General features: G+C 45.6%; 1 protein-coding gene across 1 annotated transcript in view; it reads right to left on the bottom strand.

Annotated features, from left to right (window-relative positions):
• The window catches only part of SMC5 (structural maintenance of chromosomes 5), a 72296-nt gene extending 61792 nt beyond the window's left edge, over positions 1 to 10504 (bottom strand). Inside the window, exons 1-6 of the mRNA XM_086775984.1 lie at positions 10343 to 10504; positions 9788 to 9853; positions 9581 to 9706; positions 9396 to 9494; positions 9114 to 9279; positions 8869 to 9014 (exon numbers count right to left, since the gene is read on the bottom strand). Coding sequence (XP_086632110.1) covers positions 8869 to 9014; positions 9114 to 9279; positions 9396 to 9494; positions 9581 to 9706; positions 9788 to 9853; positions 10343 to 10372 — 633 coding nt within the window. The 5' untranslated portion in view covers positions 10373 to 10504. The remainder of the gene's footprint in view (positions 1 to 8868; positions 9015 to 9113; positions 9280 to 9395; positions 9495 to 9580; positions 9707 to 9787; positions 9854 to 10342) is intronic.
• Positions 10505 to 13980: the final 3476 nt, after the last annotated feature.

Raw genomic sequence — 13980 nt, forward strand, 5'->3', positions numbered from 1 at the left:
TCACTTGAAACCTTCATCCTTCCAACTCTGCGTGGATATCCATGTTGAATGTTTCTTGATCCTAAGTGTGAACACACTCCGAAGTAGATTCCACTTCACTTTGAGAGCAATTTGCCATTGCATCTCAATCAAATCACTAAATAAGTTTCCAGAATAAGGACGGTTCTATAACCAAAGGGAAAACTGAAGCTCTGATACCAATGTAAGAGACACATGATTCTCAAAACAATTAAGTAGCAAACTTGATTAACCACACAAATCATTTTTCCAAAAAAAAGATCCCTTCTATTAGTTATATGAAATACCAGCCGGTAGGCTGAAATACAAACACAAAACCTCTAAAAGAGGCAGGGGAGGAAAGTCCCCTCCCATCATTGGCCACCCTTGGAGGGAACCACCTCATACAAGAGGGGACCTATATTGCAAAGTGAGGTCTTTGGCACTATCCGAGAGGAAGGGACCCTGCTGCCATCATGTAGGAAGGCCTCTCGATGTTTCCACATGATTTACCACACAATTAGCTCAAGACAACCAAAATTCAGCTTTGCACGCTCGCACCACTGGGGATCAAAGATGGGCTCACCCCATCTTTATTACCAAAGTTGAAGAGGAGTGTCTGTTCTTGTACAAGATGCGGGGGCTTGGAGGAATCCTAAACCTACGTCCACTAAATTTTCCAAGTACATCAAATATATGAAAACAAAAAAAGAAAAGGATTCCGATACTAGCCCACCACAGTACTCACGTGCCTGTGAAAAACAGTCACATAGTACACACTCAAATAGACATGACAACCAGTCACAACTTTCCTGCACATTGAAAGTCTTCACAGGCAACACTACCTTGCTCCTACCATGCAAGAACACCTTCCAAGTATTCCCTAATAAATATTAATACATATTAATGTGGATAGTAGTGTAAACTAGCATAGTAATATGTGTAAACTCAAGCTTTAAATAAAGCGGTTCCGATGTGTGTGAACAATCGCTAGTGTGTATGAGTTCTTTTGTGTGGGAACAACCTCTTAGATGGATCATGGATATTATGCAAGCATTGATGTGTGCAAAGTGACACCTATTAGAGACACTTGGCATCATGTTTTTGGCATATGGCATATGCGGTGGTTGCATATGCTTCACCTTTATAAAGAAGGGTCTCTCCTGTAAAAAGCCCCAATTTGTATAATGCAAATATGCTTTTCCACAGCTCTCTTGTGTGCTCCCCGTAATCGCCTTATCAATCCTTGTTAACATGCTCATTATCTTGATGGTCATCGACTTCAATTGCTCTATCCTCTCAGTCGTGCTCTTGCTCATCCCAACAAGGCCAAGGACCAACAATTGGTATCGAAGATACTAGGGCTTTTGACACGCTTGTTGATACCATCAAAGCATATTAAAACATTTAAACATGGCCACAGTCTTAACACATATCCATCATCACTTTGCATGAAACATAAAAGCTGGATAAAACATCCACAAATGCTGAAAATGGAGCTTGCACATGTGACACCGCATAGAGTCCGGAATGGGCCGACCCCCCCCTTGGAGTATTTTGAGGGCTTTGAGGGCCTTACTCTACCCACGGGAGATGCCAGATTATCCATATACAAATGCCAGATTATCCATATACAAATGCCATAACACAACCCAACACGAGGCAACCATAAAATTCAGCTAGTACACAAGCTATAGAAATGCCAACCCAACAATATAAACCATATACCTCCGTGTGGGTACTGATTATTCCCCAAAACCATGGGTCTTCATGCAATAGAGCTGGTACAACAAGTACAACTCTCCATTCACCCGGTACAACAAGAACAATGTCTGGTACAAGAGGTACAATGACTCGTACAGCAAGTACAAGTGCTGGTACATCAGGCACAGTGATTGGCACAACAGGTATAGTGGCTGGTACAGTAGGTACAGTCGGTACATTGGCTGGTACAGCAAGAATAGTCATTGGTACAACAAGTACAAGGGCTAATACAATAGGTATAGTGGCTAGTACACAGCCGGTACAATGGCTGGTACAATAGGTACAGTAAGTACAAGGGCTAGTACAAAAAGTAGAGTGGCAAGAAATCATAATAAAATGATTAAATACCCTTGCCTTTAGTATTTCTTCACGATGGAAGCCTCCAAAACAGTCCCCAACAGCCGGTATACTTCATGGGCAACCTTCAAGAGAGAGAGAAAGAGAGTAGCCATCATTAGGACAGCCTGTATCGGTGGTAGAGGCTAATGTGCAGCAAGAGAGCCTCTCCAAATGAAGAGAGAGGGCTCCAATTTATAGATTTGGGCCTCTCATGAGCTAAAATGGCAAGAGAAGGCTATAATAGTTGGAGTGACAAGTGTGAGGCCACTCGTCTCAATTTGATCCACTTTCTGACAAGTGTGAGGCCACTTGTCTCACTTTGATCCACTTTCTTGCCACATGTTCCAATCTAAGAGATGGGTCCTTCCATAAACTTCATCTCTAAACATATCCCAACTCGTAGGCTATTTGTCATAGGTACTTCGGCAACTCTTGGTATTTGCTCAATTCTAGACGTAATAATGCGAACAAAATTTCCATCGGAGTCGGGCCAAAAATAGCAACCCTCCTAGATTTTAGGAGTGTGATCCTTTGTATTCCAAGATAGACCGACATTCCCAAAGCTTGGACTTTCCAAATATTTAGACATCCTGGAGTCCAGTACACCTCTTTCATACTGGGAAATGTCAAGGCTGGTGACAATTCTGCCACCTAGTCAAGTGGCACTAGTGTGGAACGAGCTGCCGCTGCCGGCTTCTTGGGCGGCTCAGAAGGAGCCACCGTCACAATGCCCGCACCACCATCCTAGAGCCACTCTCCACCGATTCACAGCCGGAAGCTGCCATGTGCCACCCGCATAGATCTACTCGCCCCCCAATTCTGCCACGATACTAGTGTGGAGTGAGCCACTGCCGTCGGCTTCTTGGGCCGCTCAGCCCGGTCAGCGGCACTACTGCACAAACCGCTGTCGCCAGCTTAGCCTATTTGGGCTGCCTCAGCTCCTGTTTTGGGCAGCGCCAGTGGAGCAACCTGCGCCCAACCTTTCCGCCTATCTCAGCCGCTAGCCCGTTGCTGCCTGGGCTCTAGCATCTTTTACACACCTATTGCCTGTTGGTCAGTCTTGGCACATCTATTACTGCCACTCAGAGATTTACACCACCCTCTCAAGCCCATAAGGTGAAAGGTGCTGCTGCCTGGGGATTTTCTGCAGATAGGCAGAGGTGCTGTTGTGCTGCCTAGAGATCTGCATCTTCTCTTGCTTGCACTGTCACAAGAGGAAGATCAGTACACACCAGCATATATCAGTTTCTTAGGCAACTCAAAGGCATATCGTGTGAGAATTTTGGAGATTCTTGTTCAAAGGGGTGAATCAGTGTAGTGGAAGCATCCATAGGCACTGACGTTCTTGTGCACATATCTCCGAGCCTTTTTTTGCTCACTCAAGTATACATCCTATTCCTGGTATACTTAGGCGATCCCATCGACAAATCCCGGTGTCTTGTGTACACATTCTAGTCATCATTCAGTATTTTCTTACAAGCATATAGGGTGCATCAAGGGTTCTCTTCCAAGGAGGGCTTTCTTGTTTTGAGTGCACATACTCTGCTTTAAGAAATCCAGCATTGTGAGAAGAGATGGCACAGAGAGGATCTGATCTTTTTGGGTATATGGCCTCTAAGGATACACTTGACAACTCTTATTATTCACTCTGGAGATTTAAGATGAAAAGCTTGTTGATAGCCACGGTGTTATGGGAGATTGTCACTGGGGCTAAGCCCCGTCCTTCCTCGACAGCAGTATCCACAACAGGTGGGGCCAAAACAGTTGCTCAGGTGGTTGCTAGAATTTCAAAGGGTCCCTCCTCCTCCCATTGAAGAAAAACGTAGGTGGGATTCTCGTGATGCTCAAGCGATGTCCATGATCACTCTCAAGATCAAGCAGTCCATCATACCTTACATTCGATCTTGCAGTTCTACTAGAGCTACCTGGGTGGTTCTCGAGACCATGTTCCAGTCTTATAATGAAACATGTACCTGTTGATGCGGAAGCTGGATAACTTGACCATGAACGAGGGTGATTCCATTGCAAATCACCTTACCAAGGTAACAGACCTAAAAGAACAGCTGATGAATATAGATGAGGTAGTTGATAACAAGAAAATTGGTTACCACCATTCTTAACTCCTTACCCGAGTCCTATCATAGTTTCCATACTTCTTTGAATCTCTCTATGACAAGAGGCAATCCTATATCCTCTGAAGAGCTGGTTGGATTACTTCTCCATGAGGAGCAGACAAGGAAAAACAAATCCAGAGGTGATGCAAGTAGAGGAGACCAAGCCTTATTCTCTTCTAGGATCAAACGCAAAGTGGACTCATCACACGGTATGAAGAAAGGAAAATGTCATTACTACCACAAGCTAGAGCGCTGCATCAAAGAGTGTCGGAAGAGACTTGCATAGCAAAAAGCTGATGAAGACTTTGCACAAACTCTGCCACTTCTACCTCTAACAACAAACAATAGCAAACCAAAAGAAAAAGCAAAGCTAGTTAATGATGATTGGGCTTTCTAGCCACATTTTCAGTATGGAGGGAAATGCTAAACACTAATAGTGATTAATGTGGTAATAAACCAGTGCTATGTGGTGGTGTAAACTAGCATTGTAATATGTGTACACTTAGGCTTTGAATAAAGTGGTTCCAATGTGTGTGAACAACCACTAGTGTTTATGGGTTCTTTTGTGTGAGAACAACCTCTTAGAAGGATATTATGCAAGTATTGACGTGTGCCAAATTGACACCTATTAGGGACACTTGGCATCATGTTTGACATATGGCATGTGTGGCTGCATATGCGTCACCTTCATAAAGGGGGGTCTCGACTATAAAAAGGACCAGTTTCTACAATGCAAATATGCTTTCACACGACTCTCTTGTGTGCTCCACTTAATCTCCTTTATTAATCCTTGTTAAAGTGCTGATTATCTTGCTGGTCATCAACTTCGGTTTCTCTCTCCTCTCAGTCATACTCTTGCTCATCCCACCGAGAACCAACATTCCCACAGTTGCCCGATGCACCACCGGTTCACATAAACCAGTCCTAGGCTGTAGAGATGGCTTAGACCAGATTTTGTCCACTTGAATCATCTCCGAACAGCAAGTACAGGACTGAAATCAGCAATTCAGTCAGTACATACAGCCTATACAGCCTGTGGGCCATACAGCTGTCCGTACAGTACAACCAATAGACTTCAGCAGTCAGCAGTCCAGCCAGAGAAGAAGATGACCAGCAGTGCCCAGAGGTGTAAGAGAGGCGGCTGAGGGCATGGGTGTGCAAGGGGGGATCTGGCCCTACAATTCTGCAGGGTGCAAGAGCAAAATAGATGAAGATTTGCAACCCCCTCCTACACATGAATGTGTGCCAAGTTTTGGAAGCCCATATTGGCATATTAGCATTTCCCATAGTTGGCAACATATGGGAAATCAGTTTTTTTTTAATATTGTCCCCCTTGCTTGTGAAACGCTTTAAAATTCGTCCAGCCTTCTTTTAATGTAATGTGTACCTATAACCAAAACTTGTCCACCCTTCTTTTAATGTAATGTGTACCTAACACCAAAACTTGTCCACCCTTCTTTTAAATGTAATGTGTACCTATAACCAAAACATTAGTAACATTAGCCACCCATCCATGCCTGCTTTCCCTAATCCCAAGGCTCCCCTAACCCTGCTGGATTAGTCCCTAACCCTAAGGGTTAGTGCTAGGTACATAACAGGTACATTGTGTGTGTGTGTGTGTGTGTGTGTGTGTGTGTGTGTGTGTGTGTTGTGCACTTGCATATTTTGATGTGTGTGAACACTTAGTGTAAAGAATGTTGTTTGGGCAATGCTTGTTTGAATTGTGTTTAGGTGCCGAGAGGAGCCAGAAATGCGGAACTAAGCAACCTTACGTTGTCCGCATGAAGCCGTACGTTCAAGGGATTCTCGCTTAGTTTTGCATCTGGTTAGTATTTGTTTTAATGCTTGGTTTTATTTTCAAAGCTAGTGTTACTTTTTATACGGTTGAGTGAACAAAAATCATAATGTGAAAGGGCAGCTAAGAGGCTTCCCATCACATATAAGTGTGTATGGACCTTTATTATTAATGTGTTTTCCTTTTAATGAGGTGTGGGACTAATTTTATGAAGATTTTACCTAAACCTATCTCCAATCCAGTTTAGGGATTTCGTGGATGCATCCACCCCCTTTGGGCTGGCCAGTTTTGGCTCTCTCCCCCCCATGCACAAACACCTGACATACTTGCAGCCAGCATCCCCACCCTGAAGGTAACTTTATTCAAGTGTTGGATGCCCTGTTTGTGCACATACTTGCAGCCAGCATCCCCACCCTGAAGGTAACTTTATTCAAGTCTTGGATGCCCTGTTTGTGCACATGCCATCTGTTTGACAGAACCCTGAGCTGTCTAGACCTGTCCGTACAGTGTCATGTTGCCGCCTTGACCTGGTCGCACATCTCTTGTGCTGGCCGCCTTGAATTGTACATACAACCTGCTCTGCTCCCCGATTGCTGTCCGTACACATGCACATCCGTCCATACACCTGTGTTGCAATGTATACAGTCATAGTACATACAGCCCTGCAAAATCTGTCTGTACAGTTGTACACCCTTGTTCACTTGTTGCCACACCATCTTGCCGTCTTCCCTATTCTGCTCCTGCCACAACCTGTTCTGTTATCCATGCCCTAGTACCGCAACCAGTGTGGCGACTTAAGGAAAAAGCTGAAGACTTTGGAATGGAAGAACTGCAGTGACATTGAAAATGGAAGAACCACAGAGACCAGAAGACTCAAGGCCACAGATTGGTGAAGGTCAGTAAATGTATGCTTTGCTCTTGTTTGGAACTCTTGGGTAGAAATCCTTTGTATACGTCACATAAAGTACACTCCAAGATCTAGTTCCAAGGTTCCGGTTGTCATGCCTGGGACCTTGAAAAGGAATTGTTTGATATTTTATAGTTTTAAATTGGTAGCTTTTGTTGTTACTTAGAAATCGGCTTTGGGGTGTCAATTTATCTCAAGCAATTTTATTTTGTTACGTGAATGTTTTGAATAGTTTAATATGATGTTATTGTTTAATCTTTTTGATAGCTAAGTACCTCCTCACAACCCAAGTTGGGTTACAGCTGGAAGGAAGGTTTGTGTTAACAACCACACTTTCTCTCTTTAGGTTTTAACCCTGAAAAAATAGGGAGAGGGCTGAGCACGTCATGGAAAGGGTAGAGGCATGCACTCATATAAAAAAGAGGGGACAAAACACTGGGAAAAGTGTCCCATGCAACAGCATATCTAGGATAACATGTAGGGGTCAAAATTACATCAGCATTGAATGCACCAAATCCAAAGAAAAAGTGCTTTACTAAATCAGTGGTATTTTACCATTTGAGGCGGGCAGCACTTTAGCAGGGTTCTGATTCAAAGGGCACAAGGACATCTCTTGATCGCCTTATCATGGGGTGAGGCTGTCTGCTGGCACCTTATTTTTTCTTGCCTGTGATGGAAGCCACAAACAAGAAAGAATGCAGAAGTTGCCTACAACACGGGCCAATCCATAGGGTAAGGAAAAGCACCTCTAATGCTTCCTAGCATTGCTTCAAGCATGCACATTAACTGGCAAAAGCCACGTGGCTTCTGCCCAAGCTGGACACAAGGGTGGGACTCCACTGAGTCCCCTGGCATACCATAAAAATGGGTTCTGATGTATTGGTGGAGCAGCTTCTTGTGAGCATCATGCACAAGAAGGGAATAACAATATCTGGTAGTGGTGAACCAAGTTCTTTTATCCACACTGAAAGTTAATGAAGGAAGCATTCAAACAGGGAGAACCCTGAAAGACTTCCTTCAGCACAATGATCTGCACTTTTTAGCCCCCAACAGCACAGCCCATGACTACCAAGACATGGGTAATTCTTTGAATTATGAAGGTGAGTGAAGACAGAAATCCCTTGCCTTGCAATCAGCAGCAAGCCTCCTGCAGGCCTAGCAACAAACTCAAGACTGATCTTTAAATTCAAAACCTGGAACAAGATGGTTCAAGTTCTCTCAGGAAAACCCCATTGGCAAACACTCAATTTGATTTTCACGGGGTTCACGAGAATCTGGAGCCTGGCTTTTTTCCACAAGTGCAACAGCAACAATGCTGGAGAGTGGCACTGGCATGACCCAAAGGGCTGTCCTAACCATCCCTATCCATTTCTTTGACAGTTGGACCATCAGCTCTAGCTCACTAGACGGTGGCATCAAAGCTACACCTCCGCTAGGCAGAAAGTATGGCTAAGCAGATGATGGGAAACCCACCACTCACGCAAGGTTACCCTTTTAATTTAGATGATGGCTGAGGCGGTCATGCACTTGGCTACCATGAAACAACCTGCATGCAGCTCATCCTGAAGGTCCATTGCCATTGTCTTTGGAAATACCCAGCTGCCCAGCTCAGAATTGCGCAAGGGCTGAACTGGCACTAGCTTGGCCAGGGGAACCATTGCCTAGGCCATGGGGACAGGTCCTTAGAAGGAAATGGGTTGGGCTTAATCCAGATACTCTAGCCTGCAAACACCGCAAGACTTGTGCTGCCAAGAGCTCAGGAAGCTTTCCACACAACTGGAAAGAGTATTAGGAGTACTCTGTATAAATTGTCATATTCTGATGAAAGAGAAACATTATCTGGAATTTCCTTCAGTACGAAAAACCTAGAAAAAGCTTTTAGCATAGGCTCAGAAAACAAACAAAAAAGATGGCACACGAAGACCTAAGAGGATAATAGTTCTGCCACTGACCCTCTGCCTATGAAGCTTTGCTGCATCATCCTCAAGCTGCCTTTGCTCAGTGGTCAAATGCCTTATTTCGTTTTCAATTCTTCCCAAAGCATCCTCTGCTTCCAACTTCTTTTGTTGCAGTTCCCTTTGCTCTCTCACGTCAACATCTGACACAAGAAGACTACTGATTAAGAACATTCTTACCAATGATTAGGGAAGGCTTCTATGGCAAGATACTGCAGCTGTATCATCTAATATATACTCACTATGCGAGAAAATCCGGGCTGGTTTGACTGGCATGACGCTTGCGGAGATGTGGCCTCCATACCTTGAGGCTTGCCAGCGATAATGATTCTCAGGAGTCCAAAGATCCATCACCCCCAGTTGATTGGCTCTATCAGCCTGGCGATCGGTCTCTGATGTGCCAACAAACTGTCAAGGAAAGAACCATCAGGTGGCAAGCATATCCTTATTGCACACACCAGAAGCTCGATGTGTTACCCTGATGTTGATAACTGAACACACTTTCTGTCTCTGACAAAACTTACAGAATAAGCAAGCTTCGCTTGAGTTCTCAGAACCTCCTTGACAACAGGTGGTGCAGTGAACACATCAATCAGCCTGGTCTTTATTCCAAGGCGTTGCATCTATCAGGTATCATGGGCATCAGAAATGGATTCGAAGCACATGCTATCATGGAAAGCTCCACACACTTTAAATCTGGCTGCTTTACCTCAGGAGTCAGCACAGGAGCTCTTGAATTGTCTGTTTCTTCTGTATAATTCATCAAAGGAACTCCAAACTTCTTCAAATTCCAGTACAAAAGGTCTCGATCGCTAGAATGCTGAGTCACAAATGCCTACAGCAGCAGTAATCCAATCAGATGACAAGATTACAGTTAAACCTAAAAAGAGAAAAACAATGCATTGGAAAGCCATACCGTCCACATATAGTTGGGAACATGGCCTTCCAAGTAGGCTCCATACTCTTGATTCGAAAGATTAACCTGGCAATCCCAAAATTGAAAAGCTCAATGTGACTTTCCATGTGAACTGTATTAAGTACTGTGTGTGTATTTGTAAGTTCCTGATTATTGAGCTAGCATTAATGACACTCTCATCTATTATCTATAAAAGTGAGGATTCAGCTCATTATGGCGTTCGAGGGTGGAGACTCTCAAAATCAGGACCTGGATCAGGCCTTTTGGTCTGGCTCAATTCTTACACCTGATGGTGGGTTACAGTGGTATGAGACATTAATCTTGGGTGTCGAGTCAGGTATGGTGTTGGTGCCTCATGCTTGCAAGTGCTCCCAACAGCGGGGGGGCAGATCGACAAACACTCAAAGCGGGTCCTTCAAACTAACTGTTGATTGACTTTTGCAGGCTAAAGCTGATCCATAGGCTGCATTAGGAGGTAGCGTGGACATGCTCATCAGATGTCTCCCCCTATAGCCGCTACTAAACAAAGATTTGGTGAGGACTAACGCAAGTTACCTCCAAGAGAATAGGCCCAAAGACTTCCATTTTATATTCATTTCGATGATCCTGTACCCATTGGTATGCTTCAAAGATGTTTCGTGCTCCTGAGTCCTTCAAAGCTTGAAGCCGGCGAGTGCCAAAGCTTTCAATATGTTGAAGCCTAAATCATAAAACAAGATATACCTGTAAATGAGAATATGTAAAGAGGAATCTCTCTCTCTCTCTCTCTCTCTCTCTCTCTCATATGAGTTTCCATGGACAGTTTTGTATCACCCCAACGAGATAGCTATGTTTAAGTTTTCTTTCTGTTTTATTTTCCACTCCATGATGAGATATGTCATGGACATTATTGTATCACTTTGGCCTCATAGGCCCATTGGGTCTTTAGTAGACCCTTCAACACGCAAGCGAGCCCTCATCCTACAGTTTGCAAGAGAGACGAAGAGGGTCACCTTCATGAGGAAGAGGGTCATACTACGGGGTTTAGAGGGAGCTCCTATTTTCTTGGATGATGATTTGAGCATAGGAAAACTTGCATGCCACGAGTCTTACACGCGAGGAGAGAAGGCAAGAAGGCCTTCTATCGAGATGGTCGGGTCATCATTGATGGCCGGCCCATGGATTAGCGGTTTGGGGCCTATGGGACACAGACCAGACCACTGACAGAGCTACACATGGCAGTATGGAACTGTAATGGTTCACTATGGGTGCAGCCTGGACGACTGGAGCATGTTATGGTGGGGAGAGACATCATACTTCTGACAGAGACACATCAGAGCCCAGAGAGAGGGCTACCTCGAGTAGAGGGATTCCAGTGGGAGTCAGCATACAGGAGGATCACACGCCAGGGTACCTCGAGAGGGTCACGGGGAGTAGCAGTTCTATTCAGACGGGAGCTACAAGGGAGACTGAGAGTGGTAGCACAGGATCCAAAGGCCAGATACATGTGGATCAGCTTACAGCTCTCACAGGAAAGGGTTATATACATAGCTCTATGTTACTTTTCTCCATCAGGATCCTCCTATGTCATTACAGAGGACATGCCGCAGGAGGAGGAGACAGGAGCCTCGCCATACACTTGTCTGTCAAAGGAGATTATGCATTATTCTACACTAGGGGAAGTATTTCTTACGGGCGACTTCAATGCCCACACACAGAGCAGACAGTGTGAGGTGTATGACTATGATGACATGGAGATCCTCCACCCTGTGGATCCAGAGGAGATAGGGGCTAGTCGGGCATCAGAGGACACTGGACCAGACAGAGGACATTATGGGGACCACTCACTAGAGTTGGGAGCCAAGCATCGTCTCGTTATTTATAACAGGATGCTACAGTGGCCGGGATCAGGAGGGCTGACATGCTTCCCACATGGGGGTCATACACGGACCGGAGGCACGGTGGTAGACTACATTATGGGGTCTTTGGAGGCATCACAGCTACTATGCCTCAGAACAGATGGTATGATGACGAGTGCAGAGCCCTATACTCACGGCTCCGCATATAGAGAGCCTTGGGAGCCATCACAGAGCAGGAGTCGAGGAGAGAGATGAGGAGACTTACTCGCCGCAAAAGGCGAGCCTTCGAAGAGATACAGGAGCTAGAGATCTTTCATTTCTTCATGAGTAGAGATAGCCCTGTCTCATGGCGGCACTTCAGAGAGCCCCGAGCACCGACACCTATTGCAGACCCACAGACATGGCACACATATGCAGAGGGCCTATACCATGCCCCACAGCAGCCACCTATACCTCAGCCCCACAGGAGCCTCGACCTACCACAGCTAGCTTCTTTACCCACTCGATGGTACAGGAAGCTATCCGCCGCCTACAGCATGGACGGGCCGCCGACCATACGGGCCTACAGGGTGAGCATCTCATATATGCAGTAGATTCTTTGGCTCCTTTTCTTGCACACCTGTTTAACAGGGCACTAGCAGAGGGTTTGCCTGCGGAGTGGACGATGCACACCATTGTAACGATTCACAAAACAGGGGATATGCTCGATCCGAGCAACTACAGGACGGTTATGGTTGGCCACGTGCTGGCCAAACTCTATGGTGCAGTGTTGGAGCAAGAGCTTAGCTTATATGCTGAGCGAGCAGGTTTACGCTTATCAGGGCAGGCAGGCTTCAGGAGAGCTTTCTCTACCACTGACCATGTATTCACTTTGAGATGTATGATTGATCAGGCCAGAGTGAGGAAGAGAAAGCTCTATTGCTGCTTTGTGGATTTCCGCAAGGCATTTGACACACTACCACGAGAGAGGCTCTTTCAGCGCCTGCAGTCTCTTGGCATACCAGCAGATATGACATGGGGCATATATGCATTATATGAGCAGGTTTTTGGGCGAGTCAGATGTCCAGGAGGTATGTCCGAGACTAATGCTAGCACCATTAGTGTGAAGCAAGGATGCCCACTTTCCCCCACGCTATTTGGGTTATACATTGATGAGGTGGCTGACTTCATTACACGGGGAGGCGGAGATGGGGTTGATTTAGCAGGTACCTCAGTACATATTATGCTTTATGCTGATGATATTGTATTAGTGTCTGAGTCTCCAGGTGGTCTACAGCAGCATCTACATGCACTCGATGATTTATGCACACAGAGGGGTCTTACTATGAACCTTGGGAAAACCAAGGTTATGGTCTTTCATACATCGAGACAGGGCAGGAGTCAGCTGACATTCACTCTCGCAGGACGCCAGGTGGAGGTGGTGACATCATACGTGTACCTAGGGGTTACCTTCTCTGCAACAGCCACACGCTTCACCATGGGTTCAGCAGCCAGAGCTAGATTGACACGGGGATATGCAGCATTGGCTATGCTAGAGAGACAGTGCCACCAGGCGCATTTTCACGAGCCTCGGACGAAGGGGTGGCTATTTGACACATTAGTCACACCGGCATTGATGTATGGAGCAGCGGTATGGGCGCCAGGCCTTGCTACCCATTGGTGGACACAGATAGAGAGACCACAGGCCCTCATGATGGCATGCATGAAACGCAGCAAACCGTCAGTACCTCATGACATTATCCGAGCAGAGTTCGCTGCGCCCCCTATGATGGTAGAGGCCATACTCCAGACTATATGCCTGCTAGACAGATTCAGAGAGATACAACAGGACAGATTGTCATACAGAGCTTTTGAGGCATCTGGACAGCTGGCTAAGGCAGGAGACAGAGGATCATGGTATGCACAGGTCACACATTGGTTCTCACAGCATGGCCTAGACATGGATCATCTACCACCATTCCAGTATGACAGGGATGCACCACATATCCGTCTCTCTCATAGTGAGAGGAACAGAGTATTGAGACAGGATCTATGGCAGCTCTATACACGAGAGACATGGATATCGCCTACACAGCCTCTTCCACCGAAGATGCTATACTACACAGATCACTTCATGAGTATCACTGATGATGGATTTATAGAGAGACCTAGATACATGGAGGGCTTTTTACCACACGGCTCCCGAGTGGTTATTGGTCAGCTTAGAGTTTCATCACACCGATTGGAGATTGAGACTGGCAGAGTAGCACGGATCCCCCGAGAGGAGAGGGTATGCAGATTGTGCAGAGAGGAGGTGGAGAGTGAGGAGCATTATGTATGCAAATGTAGAGCATATACAGCCATCAGAGAGAGATA

This window comes from Cibotium barometz, chromosome 36, assembly GCF_041138505.1.
Source record: "Cibotium barometz isolate CiBa-2024 chromosome 36, ASM4113850v1, whole genome shotgun sequence".
Taxonomy (NCBI): Eukaryota; Viridiplantae; Streptophyta; class Polypodiopsida; order Cyatheales; family Cibotiaceae; genus Cibotium; species Cibotium barometz.